The sequence below is a fragment of the Dermacentor silvarum genome, chromosome 7 (genome assembly GCF_013339745.2).
Source record: "Dermacentor silvarum isolate Dsil-2018 chromosome 7, BIME_Dsil_1.4, whole genome shotgun sequence".
Classification (NCBI taxonomy): domain Eukaryota; kingdom Metazoa; phylum Arthropoda; class Arachnida; order Ixodida; family Ixodidae; genus Dermacentor; species Dermacentor silvarum.
In genome coordinates this window covers 117441174-117462279 of record NC_051160.1, presented here as the reverse complement: position 1 = coordinate 117462279, position 21106 = coordinate 117441174, and the positions used below count along the sequence as shown (strand labels likewise).

Below are 21106 nucleotides of genomic sequence, written 5' to 3'. Positions count from 1 at the left end.
TAAACGCATGGCAATTCTTGAATTGTGTGCTTGAAGCTGTACCTGCTATTTGTATGCCCCTGCTCTTTGTAAGCCCTCGGGAATTGATAGTATCTAAATAAATGAATAAATAAATCAATGAATAAATAAATGAATAAATAAATGATAAATATATGAATAAATAAACGAATAAATAAATAAAGCGTTTTGGCCTTCGCAGAAAGCGTAAAGGGTGGAGGGGGAGCACGTTTGGCGGCGCATGATTAGGTGGTAACGGAGATGACTGGTGTGGTGATCGCCTATCACTGTTTTTCTTGCAGCGGGTTTGCGCCTTCAGTCTACGTGCAGCATCTATCATTTGTTGGTAGCATATGTTTCAGGCATGCACTGAAGTCACTGCGCGCAAACGCCTTGTCAGGTAGTACTTCACGCGCAGCGTACGTGCCCCCACTGTCAAATCGGCGAAATTATGTTTGTCGCAAAGAAGGAAGCGAGCACAGGAGGAGGAAGACGCCTGGATGTGAAGAAGAGAATCGCGCGCTGGGGAAAGTACGGAGGAGCGCGCTGGGTGCGCGGCAAAGCAACGCCACCTAGAGGAAAGTCTAGGTGGCGTTGAGCGATGCGTTGAAGTAGGGAGCCTACATGCAAGCGCTGTTTTAAAACAGCGCTTGCATGTAGGTTTTCTACTTTGAAGGAGAAAGGAGTCGAAGCGTCGCCGAGGAGGCGGATATAGGCGGAGGCGCGCTTGGTGGACCTCCTCTGGCAGTTGCTACGGGTTCTGTTTGCCCTATGGACAAACAGAACCCGTACATGGCTCACGGGCACATGGCTCACGGGGGAAAATTATCTCGTGATAATTTCCCCCGTGAGCCATGTGCTGTATGTGCGAGTGAAAGCGTGCAACGGTGAGCCGACGATGGTGGCTCAATCTCGCGCGCCCAAGGGAGGAAAGTGTGGAGGAAGTGCGCCGTCTTCCAGCGCACGCAAATCACCGGAGGGTAGGGTATAGGGTAGGGTATAGGGTAGGGGGGGATTTTATTACCTGGTCAGCCTTTGCGCGTAGCCACCAAAGCTTTCTTAGCTGTGTAACTCCCTTTTACCATGCAAAGCATTATTGTCTATTGGAATCTAGTTTGCAAAGGCCAAGCTCATCGCAGGTTTAAGTCTATTAACTAAAACTGAAATCGTTTTAATTGGCAAGGTATGAAAGATCCCTAAGAGTTATCCCTAAAAAGAAACAGTTCAATGACGAGTGCACGAACAGAAGTTGAAAATATTGGAATGATTACCACAGTCATAATTGCTAAAGCTACCGCAGGGGCCAACTGTCGTGTTACATTGAAAGGGCTCATTTCTAAATACTTTTGGGCAAGCTTGAAGACATACTTATAGAAAACGGTTGCTATACGGATTGTCTATAAACCGCGGGTAAAATAATGAAAAAATCAGTATGGAGCGGTAATACTCAGTCCTGATTGGTTCCTCCATAAAGAAAGACATAGCATTGGTCGGGTTAAGCGCAGTAGTTTACAGCAAGGTTTTCAGCGCAGCTGTCTAGTCGATCTCAGCACACTTCTCCCAATGGTTTCGCTGTATTTGGTGTACCTTCTTTACTTGACAGGCTCCTGCCACGTCTGTGACACCGCTCGGACCACCTGCGAAGCCCGACACTCAACAGGAACAGCCGATGAAGAAAACTGTCGACATTAACGAACCGGTACAAGGGTGGCACATATTACGCAAGATGCGCGTTTCGCGCGCGGCTTCAGACACCGAGTTGCTATCATGACAGTCTTTCGGAGGGGTAACTTACACTGAACAGAATTGCAATGAACAAAACGTTGTTCCAACGCTAGACGTCGTACCACCTTCGTCGTCCTGGGGCGGTTATCGCGATATAACTCCGTCGTTCTCACATCGGCGTAGCACTCGTCGCGACGTTGTCGTCGTCCTTTCTTTTGCGTCGTTGCCATTATCACGCTGTCCATCATACCGCAGGCGGACCGTCATAGTCAGCGCCATGCTTTTATGATCTGCTTGGCGTGATCTGCTTTGCACAATACAGTACGTAAGAAACTCCTACCGTGAAGCCCAAAAATATGTTAAACTAGTAGGGTATTAATCAAAAACAATGTTTTCTTCACTTTTGCGGTAACAGGCTGATGGCTATGTAGATTTTTTAAACTTGTTTTTGCGCCGATACCACAGCGCATAACACACTAGTTTGACGTCCTGGATTCCAGTACAATCTCGCACATTTTGGCCCTTATACTGCAGTGCAAATTCTCAAAACTCACCAAATACATTCCTTCGCCCCTGCATATACTGCAAAGCAAATTATTTTTACCGATAAAGAAATTACGTAGGCCCGTTAAAACACCGCGGAAATTCACGTCTCGACCAGCTATTGCGACAAACTGGAAGTAGATTCCCCGCCTGTCTTTTGTTTTTGCATGTTTCCTGGTTCAAAAAGAACATTCACTAACACATTCAAATACAGTTTTTTCCCACGTACAATTGAGCTATGGTATTCTCCCCCCGGCGACATTCGTTCACTATCACTAAAAGATTTTATAGCTACCACCACTAAGCACCTCGCTAACATGTGAAGGGCTTTCGTTTTCATTTTTTGTGTATGTGTATGTTTGTTATTGTGTAGCAATGTATGATATTCCCACTCCTGCTATAGCCCTATATAGGGCTGCAGTATATGTCAATAAATAAATAAATAAATTGATAAATTGATGAATAAATAAATAAATAAATAAATAAATAAATAAATAAATAAATAAATAAATAAGTAAATAAATAAATAAAATGTAACAATCACCTTTTATTGCGATGGCAACTATATCGCCACTCCAAGCTCATTTCTGCCATCGCCGTAACCGTAATGTTCCGTATAAACTCCAAGGCGATAACACCGTCGCAGCGTGCCGTATGCTGTATATGCGAGTGAAAGCGCGCGAGGGGATCCGACGATCGCGGCTCAATCTGGCGCAAGAGAAAGACGCTGACGGGAAACGCGCCATCCGTCGTGCGAAAGACCGTGGAGAGATGGGAGAGATGGGAGGGAGGGAGATGGGCGGCGCAGTTTTCCGACAGCAACTGCGCATCTCCTGGCCGCGCGCATGAGGAACCCACAATGGCGGCTCAGTCGCGCGTGCTGGCATGGGGGGAGGGGGGGATGAGACTGCGCGAGAGCGAAGAGGGAGGCGTTAATCCGTTTTGACACCTGTGCCTTACACAGGTGTCAAAACGGATCATGAATGGCCCATTGTTATACCCGTCGCCACCGCGAGAGGTATAGGTTGAATAAAGCATGCTTCATTAGAAAAAATACCTATTGTAACCCTGGCTACTGATTAAAAATATCTTAGATTTGTGGTCTCATACCTTAATGATACCAAAGTTGTCCATTTCACTGTTTTATGGTGTTCAAACGCATTTAGTGCTTGTTAATCGAACGAACACGCACAGTACTTCAAGGAAAGAACGCGTCGAACATTTTTTTTCTTTCTTTTCAATTGACAAGCCTGCACCATACACGCGCGCGAACGCCATCAGGGCAACCTAATGTGTGCAACGCATCAGTATGTATTGCACTTCATTTACTTCGTAGGTTTCTGTCGTGCCTGACACGCCGCTGGGAACGTCTGCGGAGCCCGACCCGCAGCAGCCACAGCCAATCACCATTAGGTCGGTCACCATCAAGTCGGTCACCATTAAAGAGCAGGTGCGTAAGATAACACTCGTTTTACCCTATTCGCGCGTTGCTTTAGACATTGAGTTGCTGTCAGAGCCGTCGGTCGGAAGAAAAGTTTGAGCTTGTGGTCCGATGGCTTTTAACAACGTGATTCGCGAAACACACCAAAAGACACTTTATTAGAGCGCAGCTCCTAGGCGCTCGTCCCTACGGCGAACGTCGGCGTAACCGAGCGAACAATCCCAGTGAAGGAGCAAAGAGCCAACGCGGAGCGCCACGGGGAAGGAAAGACGATGATGACGACGAGGAGGAAAGAGGAGGAGGAGGGTGCAGCGGAACCATTTTGCATGTATTCGTCGTTCAAGCGTGTGAAAGGAGCCCTCGAATACATGCAAAATTGCCTGCGTGACTGGTCACTCGAGGCATGCATTATGCGTGTATTCGCGGGCTTCCTTCATGGTCGCAAAAAACGCTTTTAAGTAGCTCGTATTGAGCAAGAGACAGTTCTATCGGGTGTTTCTCATGTCGCTCTACAATTTTCTCATTGACACTTTGGTTCTAATTACAGTATCAGAGAAGTTGAATAAATAATTATGACTAATTAGGTAATTAGACGTAATGCAAAAAATCAGCTGAGTATCTCCATGCAACGTAAAACAACGATACCTTGGTTCTGTTCAGCTACGTGGCAATTGCGTGTTTTTAAATATTGGTGTATGATAGTTGGGATATCCTCTCTCTCTCTCTCTCTCTCTCTCTATATATATATATATATATATATAATATGCTCGTACTGTTGAAAGAGTAGACTTGAGCAGAGGCAATTCACACAACGAAAGAGAGTTAAAAAATTGCCGCGTATCTGCGTGCTTCGCTGCAAATGTCATCGAAAGACGATAGTCTTCTGCCGGCCGTACTACATGAGTGCTGGTCTGATCCGCGGCCACCCGTGATGCTGTTCTCGTACCATTTCCGTCGTGGCATGAAGGTTTGTTTGAACAGATTTCATTTTACCGCATTATTTCATCAAGCGGCCATTTATGTTTTGCCCTGCCTCATACAGCGCTTCCTTTATGTTGAATCGGCCGCATCTGGCTGGCATTGATAAAATTGAGGAGGCGCTGCGTGAGACATGGACCCCATCTGGCAATACATCGGGAAACATGAGCTTGTGCAGAGGGTTTCCTTCCTCCATGGCAGAGGGCGCTCGTCGGCGCGCAGTCGGGGAACGTCCTTTGTCGGCGCGCATAGCATGGAATTTTCAGCTCAGCTTAAGAAACTAGGGTCTTTAGAGTTAAGTATCTATGTATTTTCTATTAAAGGAACACACCTCCTAATACTTACCTAGTGATGTTGCGCCTCAGATATGCGTAATATTTACTTTGTGATCGATAACGTTCACAAGTATGAACAGCCGTACCAGTTTAAGTAGTGTGGGCGGTAAGCAAGTGGTCCAACTTTGGCCGGGTGGCTGAATCGGGTGACAGACAGACAAACAGACAGACAGACAGACAGACCAAATCTTCAGCGTTTAAGTTCCCCAAGAAAGACTATCGTCTTTAAAAAAAAAAAACACCGGATATCCACGAAGTGAATGATGATGAGTGGGCGAAGCAGCGGGGGATCATTCGGGCAAAACGCTGGAAGCGTTCTCCGGAAGCAGAAGCCGGCTTCCGGTTCCGGCTTCCGCAAGCCGGATTGATTGATTCTGGGGTTTTATGTGCCAAAACCAGTTCTGATTATGCGGGCTCCGGATTAATTTCGACCACCTGGGGTTCTCTAACGTGATCTACAACGCAAGCACACGGGCGTTTTTGCATTTCGCCTCCATCCAAATGCGGCCGCCGCGGCCGGGATTCGATCCCGCGATCTCGTGCTCAGCAGCGCAACGCCTTAGCTGACTAAGCCACCGCGGCGGGTAAGCCGGAGCTTGGCGTACATATACTATACATATACATATATATGTATATATGCATAAACATACATTGCGGTCTCCATGCCAACCAAAGCTACGGACTACGAGGGACAAGGCTCGGCCCTAAGGTGCTTCGCCCCTAAAACCAGCATACGGTGACCGGTGCAGCTACCAAAGTCCATTCGACACGACGACAATGGACAAAGAGCGACCCTAGAAGACGGTTGTTCCTCCAGTGCCGGGCGGTCTCATAGAATTCGGTGTCGACGGCTAGGTTACCCGAGAGTGGCTTGGCAGCGTTTTCCACAATGAAGACTGACTAGATGGGTCTCTTCATCCCCCTGTCATGCTGTTGTCAGCCGCTCGGGCAACAACTTCCGAGGGCGCACGAAGATACTGGTGATCCTCACACACGCACACAAACGCGGAACCAAACGAGTGACCACCTACGCCACTTGTAAGCTATGCGTGGCAGTCATGTTAAGTCGAAAAAAGACAACGAAAAAAAAACGTTGTTGAGGCTTTGGCTGCAGTTGGAGGGACTTGAAAGCGAGAAAACTATATTTCAACCAATACAACCGGCAAGTACGCTCACGTGAACCTTCGGCACTGCTTCGGGTCACCTTGAAGGCTAGAAAAAAATAAGAACAAATACATAAAACCACCCTAACACCCAGAGTGCGCTTTGGGTAAAAAAATAATAAAAAAAGAACCAATAAAAGAGACGCAAAAAAAAAAAACGTAGGGTGTCTATCATGGTTCATTACTGCAAAAGTTTACAAGAAAATGCAGTGATACCGCTATTTCCGTGAATGGCATTGTATGCGAATAACCATCATCAACACACGGCGATCGTTTCAAACATGTAGCTCCCATCGGCATGACATAGGTATAAATATTATTGTGGCGTAATGGATAGAGCATCGTGGTGATGGGCTGGGTGACAAAGATTTGATTCCTGCATTTGCACAAAATTTTAACTTTGTTTTTTACAGCGAAGCTGTTAATGGCTAGGTCCCCCCCCCCCCCCCCGGATCATGTCCGCGTGTAGAAAACACTATCATCATCAGGCCTTATTCCTTCGCTGTAATACCCCATTGTGCTACTCGGAGCCGGCACCGAAGCCTCTTTCCCGAGTACGTAGCGAAGTGGTCGGTTTACCATTGTGCTCCAAAACTGTCACAGCCCATGAAGGATGACCCATTGTGTTCCGCTTCACCGTCGTCCTCTCCGGTGTCGTGTGCGATAGACACAGCGCACCCCATTGTTCGGCGTAACCGTCACCCTCACTCGCGTCCGATAGAAAGAGTCACATCCCGTGATGGACGGCCCATGCAGCGCTTCACCGTCCGCCTCTCCCATATCGTCCGCGAGAGACGCAGCGCACCCCACTGTTCGGCGTCGCTGTCGCCCTCATTCGCGTCCGACAAAAGAGTGTCACAGCCCACGTTGGATGAGCCATTGTGTTCCGCTTCACCGTCCTCCTTTCCGGTGTCGTGTGCGATAGACGCAGCGCACCCCACTGTTCGGCCTCGCCGTCACCCTCACTTGCGTGCGACAGAAACAGCCGCCCATTGTGTTGGGCACCGTCTCGCCCCTAAATAACAGTGTCGACAACGGCGTTTAGGCGTTCTGTGACGTGGAGATGGCGCTAGCGCTCTTATCAGTTGCCCTTTCGACTCACGGTGGCCCGACCGCATGCCGTTCGTACGGAGGAAGAACGCAAGCTGCGACTGCGTGTCCAGAAGCGCGAATGGGCGCCCATACGCCGCGAAAGAGTGTACGCAGGAGAACGTACATACGTCGAGTGGTTCGGAAATCCTAGTCGAACACGAGGTCGTTGACCAAATACGCCGCGAACGAAAGCAGAGCCGACAATGTGATTGGCGCCGGCAGGCCAAAGCAACGGGCGACGATCAGCCCAAAAAGGCAAGCGCGAGGGCCGTCTACGGCAGGAAGCCGCCACACCGTTAGAACAGTGCCCGGTGCGACGGCGAGATTCCGGAGGGAGTTCACCGAGAACCCATTCGGCGCGGCATGGGCGGTGTGCGACTTACTCTGGTTGGCCTGCGACTTGCCTACGATCGGCGGCGTGACGAACGAGAACCAGCAAGGAACGGCCGCGGGAGCGTTCCGGCCGTGTCTGGCTTCCTCCGCTGACGTCTACAAAGAACCGGTGTGTGGGACGTGCCGGGACGTGAAATAGCTCATTATACGCACAAATATTTTGCCTTGTGATCTAAAAATTGTAATTCGGGTTAAATTTTGTTTCAAGTGTGAAAACAAAATTTTGAAATCCGCAACCAATCTCGCCGGTAGGCATTCCCCAACTGTTTCTTCACGGCAGAACACGTATTCGCCGCTGTCAATTTTTCTGGCACGCATACGCACTGTGGCTTTGCCAAGCGGACGCGCGCCGTGTTATTTGACATCAGCATAAATGCCACGTATCAGGCATGTGTTCACGATTTCTAATTTCGAGGCACTGGGTGGTCAAGTATTCAAACATGGCGTAGATGTGAGATTTTTCCGTGGTAGATAAATTGGCCACATTCTGTCCTGCACAGAAGCAGAATATTCACACGGTCATTGCTTCTCTGATGTTTCACACCAGAATGAAAAGCGCGTTTGAGCAGGCCCACGAACACTCGCAGTAGACTACAGCCTGCAAATTGGTAATTTCTTGACATTTTACAGCGAATCTGTACGGGCTAGGTTCCCCAGGGCGTGTCCGCGTGAAGAAAAAAACTATCATCATCAGCACTTTCTTCGGCTCCGTGTGCGTGGCGCTTTCCACAAATGTCAAAACGGGTGATGGATGACCCATTGTTATATCCCTCGCCACCGCCGATGCCTCTTTCACAAGTGCTGCGATACTCGGCGGCGGCTCGTCCCACCAATCGTTGTGCCCCTTTGTCTCCTGACGTAAAGATCGCGCTAGCGCTGTTATCAGCAGTTGCCCTTTGGACTCGCTCGTTTAACCACATCTTTTAGGATCCTGATGAAGCCGCGCAGTGTGCCGCGGCTATGAACCCTGTGGCTCATACGCTAGTCTATGACGATGGGGCAGACCTGGCACAGCAAACGCACTATTTCGCCATCGTGCCGGGCGAAAACAAGAAGCCGGTGTCTTTGCTATTTGACGAACATGCCGAAGACGCGCAATACAGGCAATAATGATAATACATAAATTCGCTGTAGCAATACTAGCATATTAGCAACATAGAGATGGCAGACCCACCATAGTCACAGCTTCGCTGGCTTCCATCTTCTCAGTAAGGGAAGGGCTCTGAATGTTTTTTCTCCTACGCAATGGGTGGCGTGGAGTGCCGGTGATTTATATTCTTGCATTGGTCGTAATCTGATGATACCTAGTACTTACAAAATAATGACTCAGCACCGTGTTCAATGACAGGTGACTGGTAACTATCCGCTCCTGACGACGACCTCGAAGCAGTCATAGTTTACTTTCAGCTCACAAATGTATTGTAAAACGTTGTTGGAGGGTGGAACAACATTCAAACAACTTTAACGGAAGCTTTACAGTCGTTTACCGCGCATAAAGAAGCTTGCGCCGATATTTCAATCCACACAGAGTACATAAGAAGAGCAAGAATTGAATTGTAGGCCCGCACGCGTTTTGCTGTGACGAAACAGTTCAGTAGTGCTACCGGGGAGATTGGTTCTGTACTTCAAAAATGTTTTTCTCCCCTCAAACAAAACTTACTCAAATTAAAATTTCCAGATCGGAAGTTGAAAGGTGCCTGCAAATAATTAGCTATCTGACGTATATTTGTCTTGAGGGCCGTTATGCATATGTTAGGTCTTAGTATCGTCAAAAAGCACTTTAGCAAAGTCAAAAGATCCTTCTGAAAGTGTACTTCATTTGACTGTGTAACATCACATGATGTCGCATCAAAGAACTACGCCAGTAAAATATTGTAAAATAAGATTTGCCATGGTACGTAGTTTCAAACCTCGAGTTTAAATTATTTTTCTCCGCCCAACAATTGCTTCTTCGCGTAATCTTCGAGGAGTGCTTACGGGATCAAAATCGGCCATGCTTGCTTTCAGGGTCTCAGGCGTTTCGCGTGGAATGACCCTGCACTTTCGTGCTTCTCTCGACACACTGTGCCGTCTGGCGGCACCGCCACGAAGCCCGCGTTTGCGGATATATATTGAAAGGAGAATGGTCTGATTATGTATGACGTGGGTTTAGTTCCACCGAACACCAGAGAAATGTTCGTCTTTGTCTTTGAAGAAACGCACATACCCAGCGGCAGATACCCAATAACCTAAGTTGGTTTGTCGAAGAGCGCACATAACGAGTGGCACATTCCCAGTAACCCATGGTGACGTCAAAGAGGTTCTTTCAAATGCGGCACATGCCCAGTTGTGCATTCTTGCTAATTACCGGTGGTTAATAATGAGGTTTATTAAACAGCGACACATAACCAGTGCCCCTTATCCAGTGACTTAAGTTCTTCCGGCAGTTGCTTTTGAATCCTCTTAACTCAGAACAGCCACCCAATGTGCTACCCATTAGACCACGGAATAGCCAGCGACCTAAGTGGGCGGGAAAACAGCTAAGGCCTGATGACACTAGGCCGACACGACACCGACTTTGGTCCGCTGACTGCTGGTGACAGGGTTGTCCGTCCTGTCAGCGCCCCTGTCGTACGCCACCGACTCGGAAAGTCTGTAGACGCATCGCTGACGGACTTGTCAGCAGAGAGTCGGGCACCCGGCGGCAGCACTTGCCTCCCACAGCCGCGGCAGATGTTCGTCAACAAGGCCGTCTGTGGATGGACAAGAGGTGCCCAGAGACAAGTCCTGAACTCTCTGTTGGGCCCTCCTTCGAGATGTGAACCCCCACAACAGCCGAAAACCAGGCCAGAGAACATCTCTACCCATTAGAAAAGCGGTGGGTTCCCGGCGGCACCGTGATTTGAACTTAGTACCTCCCGCAAACGAGGCGGATGCTCTACCGCTAGGCCCGTTGGCCACCGCGTTTTCCGTGCTGTAAGCTGCTGTCGCCAACAGTCGGCCGACAAAAATCGGCGTCGTGTCGGCCTAGTGTGAATTAGCCTCAACGACACGATCATGCACGACTGAACATGGTGGCGACTTCGAGAATAAAGCCGGCTGCTTCAGATCTATCAAATCGTCGTCCTGCACTGTTTCGTACTAATGCTCCCAGCAGGTACCTGTATTTGTTTTCGATTTCAGTTATGATGCTTCGACAACGAACTGTTAGGAATAACTGGGTGCTGTTTACGAGATCCATTCTTGTTTTCTTGGCTCATTAGGCCTAAGAAAGGCAGCCATATAAGCTGGGCATAGACTCTGAGATTATATGCGGTGCCAGATCTCAGAGGCTATAGACTATGAATGCTCCCTTGTTTTTTATAGTAATAGTTCCTTTAATTTTATCATGAAGATGAGGGAGGCCGGGAGTAAAATTTGAGACGCAGGTTGGCTAGCTCCGGCTTCCCGGAAATACATTTTTACGATGCACAGCATGTTGAAGTGCACATAATCAAGATCAAAAAGTGACATATAAAGCAAACGGGACAAAAACAGCATTATGAACAGCATTGAACAGAAAGAAACAGCGTTATCAACAGCAATGCAAAGCATTTTCATTATAAAGAAACATTAAAAGGAACGCACTAAAACATCTTACAATCCGTCAAAGAAAAAAAAAGCACTTATAACTACAAAATGTAGGGTTTAACTTGCACAGCTAAGAACTTGCACGACTTAAGAAGAAATTTCTACGATAGCGGTGTAGCAGGTCTTACGAACATCATTATGTTATCTACGCGGCTCGAACTGACGCAGGTGAGCGTTGGAACGCGCTGTTGCGGCTGATTGGCCAGAGGCCGCAACTGATAGCCGAGGATGGCGCGTGCTTATATCTTTGTTGCGTGCTCTGATTTGTCATCTCAAAATGCATTGAGCTGTTCCAGCGCATAATTGTATTGAGCGTGTGTTGCTGTGGCTGCGAGTAACATTAATTCTGTGCGTCGAACTTTGCCTGTCTTATAGGCTGTGCTTCTGTATGCCCGCAGATTTTCATACTCATCATGACACTCTATTGCGTGGTAACAAACACAAGTGCAATACCCCTCCCTGACAACCGTCAAGTGTGTCTGGAGAACAATTCTATCGTATTTTTTTCTAGTTTGAGCTTTCTCTTGGTCAAAGGGCTGCGGATGATAATTTTTTACAACGCTTTGAGGCTGTAATTCTCCATGCGAGATGAAACAATGAAAAAACGCCTAAACGTTTCTAATTATCAAAACGTGTTGACCTTGCACAATTCGCTGTCGTATTCTGTGCTGTTAGCATCAGCCTTCTATTATATAGTCCGCAGTTTTAATTCAGCACAAAGTTCAAGCGACTTAGTGTCTGTGCCCACGGTGTTGCTCATTCTGTGGCCTACGACGTGAACCAACGTGTGCATACGACGGATGGCGATCCTGTCTAAGAAGCCGGACGTTAATACGATGCGAAAGTTAATGATGCATAAAATCACCTACCAGCATAGTGATGCTGTGAAATAAAATACATCGCATGCACGAAGCGAATAGGTGTCGCATGCGGCCAAAAACACACACCCACACACACATTTATGTTTATAACAACAATGACGCGTATAACTGGAGACACTGCGTTTTTGGTAAAAACTAGTGCCACAAAACGGTCATAAACACGCCGCTACATTCTTGTTTGGCATGCATAAAGTCAGTAAAGGCAACAGCTCATGTTAAAAGCAGACGGCTAAAAAACAAGAAGAAAAAAAGCGACAGCAGACGACAGCCAGCATCTTCCTATGATTGGCTGGAGATGCTTATTTTAACATAAATGCGAGTCGGCCTAGTTAGAACAGATTCATTTTCTTAAATTTTTGTGCGCGAACAAACAGGGACGAAGAAAAGGAGACACAAGGACGAGCGCTTGGACGATCAACCAGGAAAGCGCTCGTCCTTCTCTCTCCTTTTCTTCGTCCCTGTTTGTTTGCGGACCAAAATTAAAGCTTATTTTAAACCCGAGACTAACATCAGTCCTGGGAGAAATGACGTCACTCAGGTCTTTCAGTCGTTTCGTGCGATGTTCTTTCTAATATTTTCCTGCTCACACTTACTCTCGCCTAAGAAACCCTTCATAGGCGTTTGTAAATCCAGCGCAAGAAATTTAGTCCAGCCGGCAGCAGTCTTACGGGGCTACACTCCTGCTTCGCAGTAGTCAGGTCAACATGACAGCATAAAAAAGTTGGCCACCGTGGCCTGGTATCACGATGTGAACAATGCGAAGCGTGCCTGACGCTAAGCGCGGTCACTAAAACGCGGCGTATCAGCAAGATCAGCATTTACGTCGCTCGAATTATGCTGCCTTGTGCGCACTCCCGGCGGCCCCCAATTCTATGACTTAATTCAGTGCGTTTGAACAAAACTACGAGATTGGTATGTAATTAGCGCTGAAAGTGCATATCGTACGGATCGTACTGAAGTATTGAACGAACTTCACATCAAGACCGTGGTGCTTGAAGCCTACGGCTGACAACTCAATAATTATTTTATTTATGTGTAACTTCCATATTTGCCTTCAGCTACAGCGCACGTATCCGCAACTGCTCAGGCTTCGACTCTGCGTCAGCGGTGCTTCTGGCTTCGCGTGTTTTAATTAGCCGCAAGAAAAGTGGAAAATACTTATCGAGAAAATGGTCAGGCAAGGGGACACAATCTCTCCAGTTATATTAATTGCAAGCTTAGAAGTATTCAAGCTATCAGACTGGAGAGCATCAATAGCGATGATCAACGGCGAATATGTCAACAACCTTCAGCTTGCCGATGACTCTGTCCTGTCCAGTAACGCTGGGGACACATTGCAATAATTGATTGAGGACCTTAACCACGAAAGTTTAAGAGTAGGTTAACAAAGGCTATGTTGAATAATCTGCCAGCGAACAAGAATACATGATCGGCAGTGAGACTCTAGAGTAATACATGAGTAAGACTATATTAGTAAATTACTCACAGGGAACCTTGACCATTAGACGGAAATTTACATAAGAATGAAAATGAGCCGAAGTGCGTACGGCCGGTATTATCAAATCGTGACCGGGAGCTCACCGCTGTCGTTGAAAAGAAAAGCGTACAGCCATTCAATTCATATGGGGCTGAAACTTCGAGGTTAACAATGAAGCGTGACAATAACTTAAGGAGCGCCCAAACAATTGCTATGGAACAAAACATGTTATGTCTATATAACGCTAAGAGAGAGGAAGAGAGCGGTGTGTTTCAGAGAGCGAACGGGGGTATTAGTAGTTGAAATTAAGAGGAAAAATGGGAGCTGGGCAGGAGTGGGAGGGAGGAGGAATAGGCGGAAAGACCGGGTAGCTTAGCCAGTTCTCAGACCGGCTGGCTACCCTGTGCAGCGCAAAGGTGATAAGGTGAATAACAGATAATAGGAAACCGATATTACAAAAAAGGAAAGAAGAGCAAAAAAGAAAGGGGGGGGGGGGAAGGCGCATACGGCACTGCTTAAGGTGGTGGTCCCACTCCGACGGCACGAGCCCACCATTTTCAGTACTTTTGGAGCAACCGTGGTGGCTCTTCTACTTAGGCTATGGAGTTGTTGTATAAACCATAAAAAGCTTAATTCTTGTAGATTCTAACTATATATAATATAAAGAAATTGATTAATGTGATTTACAATTAAATGTTCAAGAACAAACATGAGACAGATGGTTTTTGCGAACTGTGGCTCAGTTGTGACCATATTTAGAATAAACTACCGCACTTACTGCATTGCGGCTTGCTCTGTAGCTTTAGGACATATTTATCTAGTTCCTAGACGTAGCGAAATTTAATTTTTACTGTTTGGATAATTTGCTTTTGAAAATTGCCAAATATCGCAATCTTCTGTTGTAAACAGCCCGGCAACTACATGCTCTAGGAAGCTAAATTTTGGATAGAGTTCAAGAAATTTCCATTTAGGACGCAAAATTTCGTTCATGTACCGTTATTAGTTTTAAACCGCAGCTTCGTAGCTTTAGTACCTTCCCGCAAAAATGGACAAAAATAAAACCAGAATTCTAAATATTGACTAATTTCGGCTGCATTATTAGGAAAACTAATAAAGTTATTTGAATGAAATTCTGCGTCCTAAATGGAAATTTCTTGAACTCTACTTTGTCCAAAATTTACCTTCCTTGAGCAAGTAGTAGCCGGGCTGTTACCAACAGAAGATTGCGATATTTGGCAATTTTCAAAAGCAAATTATCCAAAAAGTAAAAATTAAAAATTATTTTGCTACGTCTAGGAACTAGATAAATATGTCCTAAAGCTACAGAGCAAGCAGCAATGCTGTAAGCTCGGTAGTTTATTCTAAATATGGTCACAACTGAGGCACAGTTCGCAAAAACCATGTGTCTCATGCTTGTTCTTGAACATTTATTTCTAAATCACATTAATGAATTTCTTTATATTATATATAGTTAGAATCTACAAGAATTAAGCTTTTTTATGGTTTATACAATAACTTCATATACAAAGTAGAAGAGCCGCCACGGTTGCTCCAAAAGTACTGAAAACTGGGGGGGCTCGTGCCGCCGGAGTGGGACCGCCACGTTAAGGTCTGCCTCAAGGGCATGTTCATACCGAAGCCGGAGCGGGCAAGCGGCTGCGGACTTTCTTGCTTTGCGGAAAATACGCGGCCGCATCGCGCCCGGACCCATTTTTTCCGCGCGGAAAGTTGGCCGCTTTGTCCGCAGCCAAACAGAACCCGAAACGGCGGAAGCGCTGGTGAATAAATGTAAACATCCGGCCGAGACAATGCAAACGGCGTCCACCATGTCAGAACCGGCTGTGTTCTCTGTGGAACTGCTGCTGGACATAATCAAGAAGTACACGGTCCTGTACGATTAATGTAACCCACGTTACAAGGAAACAGACTATAAGAAAAGGCTATTGAAGAAGATTGTGCAGGATTTGGGTGTGACTGGTAAGTGCGAATTGGCGGCACGTCCGTGAAATTGTGAGATGCTGCGACTCCCCGGCGGCGCGGGCAGCCAGAGAACCCGGCCGGCCTGAACAGCCGCGCGCGCTCGCCGGCTCACCGCTTTGAAAATCCGCTTGGCCGTTGGCCGCTCCGCTTTCGGTGTGAACGTAGCTTAAGACCAGTTCTCCGCAAGAAGCGCAACGAACGCTTTCAAAGCCTTCTGTTCTGAGGACTGTCTCCGCCAGTGTTCCAGGACCCTTTCCTCTCACAAAAGGCGTTTGTCAAGTCTATCTCACACTCTTCAAAGTTCTTTCCTGGGCGCACGGAAGCAGGGACACTCAGAGAGAAGGTGTGATTGTTTCTTCGCAGGTTCAGTTGCAGGCTGCTTAATTTATAGGGCAGATAATTGGTCATCTATTACAAATACAGAGTTGGTGCTAGGGGAAAGTAAACGCAGTCGAGGAGGGCGGAATATTAGGTGGGGCGATGAAATCAGGAAATATGTAGGCATAACTTCAAATCCCGCTAGCGCAGGTCAGGGATAATTAGAGATCGCTGGGAGAGGCCTTCGTCCTGCAGTAAACATAGACGTACACTAATGACGTTTTAGAACATCCAATATTGGTGCGCAATTTTAACGGACTGTGGCTCTTGACCCGCATTTTGCTTCGTACTGCGAGGCCGCATTCGCATGTTTAGAGAAGGGCGTCGGGCGCCGCTTGGGTACCACTAACATGGCATCGTACTATATGTGCAGTGACTGCCCTGAACAATGTGTGTCAGTGTCGCAAGATCGATTAGTTGAACCGATTTCGTCCGAAACCAGCTAGAATGTTGAATTGCTATGTGCTTCGAGTACGGTACTGTGCATAATTCTAACATGCACTTGAGCGTGTCTTATCTTGAAGCTGGTAAACTTATGGCAACGTAACCGATGAGCAACGTGGTGATGTTGACTGATTAGCCTTGACTTCTATAGGGTGCCACTTCGGCTATGGCAGACAGTGTATATGAGGGCTCCAGGCGGTGACATCGCCAACCTATAATTTATTACCAGTCTCCAAAATTGATGTGTACGCCCCTTCGTGCATTGCGCCTCTGTCGGAATGCGGCCGCCTGTACCTGCAAGAACAAACTCTTGACCTGGTGCGAATAATCATCGTTTTTTATCAGCTGAGGAGAAGCTAAGAAGAAGCGATGAGCGCTGATCCGATGTCAGTGTTATGGGCTGCGAAACTTGCAGATGTGGAAGTTACGCAGTACAGTTTTATGTCATAATTCTGGAATATTGATAGTCACGGCTTCTTTGTGCATTTCTTTTTTAGGGCTGCTTTAATAGCTCTCCGTGCCCTAGCAGTGATCCTATGCGAAGGTAAAGCGTTTAGTCGTCGGTTGGTGCTTGACGACATCGTCGACGGTACGGCTGGCGAAGGAGGCGATATTCAGCCTATGCGCGATATTAGAACCGTACCTGCAACCGTGTGCCGCGCTATCACATACCGTTCTATTGAACTTACGGGTGCAGTGCTTCTTCCTTGGAGGCCATACGAACTATATAATACGGAGCTTTTTTTTCATTTCCGCAATTAGTATCGAAATAAAGACATTTAGTAGCTTTTCAATATGGTGGTGGTGGTGGTGGTGAGGTTGACACAGGCGGGATCACATAGCCTGGCAGACCTGGCAAGCAGTAGCTAACCCTCAGCGTCTCTTTCTGCACCAAATAAGTTACCATGAGTCCATCAGTCTAGTCTCTCGCAGAAATGTGAGAAGAATGCGTAACACTTTCACTGCAATTCTTTTGACGGCGGTGCAGTGAACGGTGCCGTGTCGGGCCAGCGCCGTTGCGCTTGTCGGCGCTGTAACAGACGCCCGGAAAAGGAAGCTGTCGAATTGGGATGTGCAGTGATTTTCTGTAAGAATATAGCCTCGACTACATATGTATGATGTGTGATCATGCTATCAGCTGAGCGCGGTTCTCTCATTTCTTGTCGTTTAATCCGAGCGTGGTTTCGTCCTAGCTCTCATACGACGCCGTAAATTAAATGCGCAGCCACTTCGGCTGCACCCTTATCTCAGCGTAAGAACTTTTTGGCTAAGAAATTGCGTACGAACATCGCAGCTTAGTGAATTCCGCCCAAGTATACGTGCACGAACCCCTTGGCCGCAGGTAGGTTCTCCGCTGAACAATATCGGTACCGGCTCTAGTTCGAACCTGCTTTCAAGGGCCACGATCTTGCATTTCAACTCCGGAAGTATGTTTCAATTAATTTTGAGCACGAATGAGCATATATAAGAGCGCAGCTGCTGCTGCAATCGCGTTGTCAGTGCGATGCTCCAACTCTGCGGCCGATTTCACAAAGAATGGCCGAACGAAAGTCGGCAGACAGATTTTTGTCGATGTAGGCGTCACAAATCCTCACACACTTCGACGACTTACTGTCGTCAGCCGTGTCGGCGGCGTTGTCGGTGGCGATGTCGGCGGCGCTGTCTGGCGTAATGTGACAGAATGCCTCTCAGCGACAGTCTAACGACTATTCGGCGGATCAGTGCCGTCGTTGTCTTGTCGTTCTCTTGTCGGCGTCGGTGTCGGGTCCGCCTAGTGTAAATGGCCCTTTAGAGACACACACACGCACATACACACACACACGCAGACAGACCCTGGAAAGTGTGGCAAGTACCCTAAGGAAGCTAATCACATTGAAAGGACAGAGCCGCATAGTGTGACTGGATGTTCTATCACGACTATATGCCAGGTTACAAGAAAATAATTTTAACGAGAACGTAATAAATTCAGTCCCTCAGCCTCCATATTAAATAGAAGTAGGTCAGTTTCATTCTATACTTAGAATTGGAATCTGCTCTATCGGCCATGTGTTAAAAAGTCGTTACAGTGGCTTGACCACATTCTAAATGCAGAGTTCAGGATAGCCTACCCAGTTATGTGCGGACTATCGCAATCGATGACCAGGTTTGTAAAAGGAAGTATTTCACACACACAAAAAAAATGTTTTCCCTATGCCATTCCAAAGAAATCCTATATCAGTATTAACGTTCCAGAGAAATATCGTAAAGCTATTTCGGTCTTCTGACGCAGGAAGTCAAAGAGAATGCTGCCGAACCGCCCCAGGACCACTTCCACGGCAAGACCACCGTCGTGCTCGTCTTTGTCGTGACGCTGTTGCTTATCATCGTGGGGATGCTAGTGAAGTACTTGGTGTCATGGGATCCAGCTCCGAAGTACATCAGTATTTGCCGCACCGAGGATTGCACTGCCTTCGGCCGTGAACTGAAGGCGGCCATTGACCCGGCGATAGATCCGTGCCACGACTTCCACGGCTTCGTTTGCGGCGGCTGGAAGGACTCGGGGAACCGGCTGACGACCGAAGCTCGCATGATCGCCGATGCGTACGACATGGCGATCACGGAGGTCAAATCCGACTTGCGTCGGGCCAGCAAGGTGACGCAGTTCTTTAGGAGCTGTATGAGAGCCAAAACGGACAAGGAGGAGAATCTGCGAATGTTCGCCGAATTCAGAAGCAACCTGGGCCTCTCGTGGCCTGAGAGTACGCCAGGGAGTATGCATCCCCTCGAGGTCATGGTCAACTTAGCGCTTAACTGGCAGATGAACTTCCTTTTCGACATGAGCGCCGTCGACGTGCGCCAGTCGCCCGCACTGCTCGTCATCCGCGGTCGCTTTGACTTCGGCTGGGAACATAGCGAGCCCGATCCGCTGAAGCTCGAGAACTACGAGACTTATGTTAACGATCACTACGATGTCCTCGGCGTCAACGGTTCCGAAATCGGTATTAAAGCGGCGGAGCTCCTCACCATCGAGCAGGCCATTGTTGGCGCGAAGCTCTCGTTTCTGTACGATGCTCCACACCAGGATTGGTTCGAGCTGCGCGCCCTAGATGAAAAGACGCCGTCGCTGCCGGCGGGCATCTGGTTAAATGTTCTGAGAAAGCACGACAGACAGTTCCACTGGAGGAACAATGACACCGTGATCACCGAGGACGTCAAGATATTTCAAAGCATAGACAAGCTGTCGAAGACATACGGCGAGGACAAACTCATCACCGGGCTCTCGTGGATATTCATACAGACGCACCTCTGGGCTGTTAACGGGGAGCCGTCTTTGAGATTTAACGGCACGCGAGCCGACTTGCAAACATTTTGGGAGCGCGGCTGCATGGCTTACGCGGAATCTCGTCTGGGACTGCTAACTTTGTCGAAGACGGTAAATGAGCATTACGGCAAGAGCGAAAATCGTCTCGCTATCTATAGTTTCCTGCGCAGAATCAATGAAAACGCAAAGCGGTTAGTGAACAACCTGACCTGGATGGATGAATCGAGCAAGCGTGTCGCCTTCCACAAGCTCGACAATATGACCCGCGTTATACTGCCCGGTGATAGCTACTTCGACAAGACGAAGCTCAAAGAACTCTACAACGTCTTCCCCAATTTAGCCAGCAAGGTGTTCATGACGAACCTCATCAAGACATCAGAGATCTACCGCCAGCTCCGCAACCACGAGCATTACGCAGATGTGTACAGCTTTCGTGTCTTTCCCCGGTTTGGACGCGAGTTCTATTTGCATTTAACCAACACGATGACACTGGCCATGGGAGTGCTCAATCTTCCATTGTTCTACAACAATGCGACGCTGGCCGTAAGATATGGTGGAATGCTATCTTTCGCGGCGCGTCAAATGGCTAAGTCCTTAGACGAGGTCGGTGTAACGGTGAACGACGCGGGCCATCGCGGACTCTGGCTTTCTCCAACGGCAGCGGCCGTGCACGCAAAAAAGGCGAGCTGCGATGTGGGTGCCAGTTCGAACGCTAGCCGGTGGCGCCAGCTGCACGTCTTTCCTGTCGTTGCCGGAATGGAAATAGCCTTTGAAAGCTATGCAGCGGCCGTGGCGGTTGACTACTTAGGGGTGGATGACTATAGAATTGTCCACCTTGAATCGTTCTCGGACGAGCAGGTCTTCTTCCTCGCTTACTGCTATGGGCTGTGCGCTCATCGACCGCAGACCATGGGTGACGAGTGCAATGTCCCAGTCAAGAACTCGCCCCGTTTCGCAGCGGCATACCGTTGTCCGCTGGGCTCGCCTATGAACCCACCAAACAAATGCACTTTTTTTACTTGTGTACACGACGTTCCTACTATTCGTTCCAACAGAGAACGCCTGTGATTCGACCTGCGCAATTGTTTTCTCGTTTTCTTTAAATATGACTGTTACGGATTTAGGCACAGGGTCATCACTGAAATCATTTGCCTTCTCCTGTGTCCATTATTAATGAACGGACACGGTTTTTAATTTGTGATCCCTTGTTACTAATGAGCAAGAATACCATGTTTTAACGACAGAAATATTAGCAAGCTAGAAAGGTTTAATGCTATTGAAAGGCGCCCGTGCGAACGCACACGCACAACAACAAGAACAGCGTTTGTGGCGTAGTTTCCGTTCGTCTTGTGTCCACGCTTGTGCGCCT

The 21106-nt window shown here is 47.7% G+C and overlaps 1 protein-coding gene across 1 annotated transcript in view; it reads left to right on the top strand.

The window, feature by feature from the left end:
• The window catches only part of LOC119459112 (neprilysin-1-like), a 266788-nt gene extending 245983 nt beyond the window's left edge, over nucleotides 1–20805 (top strand). Inside the window, exon 4 of the mRNA XM_049671589.1 lies at nucleotides 18706–20805. Coding sequence (XP_049527546.1) covers nucleotides 18706–20805 — 2100 coding nt within the window. The remainder of the gene's footprint in view (nucleotides 1–18705) is intronic.
• Nucleotides 20806–21106: the final 301 nt, after the last annotated feature.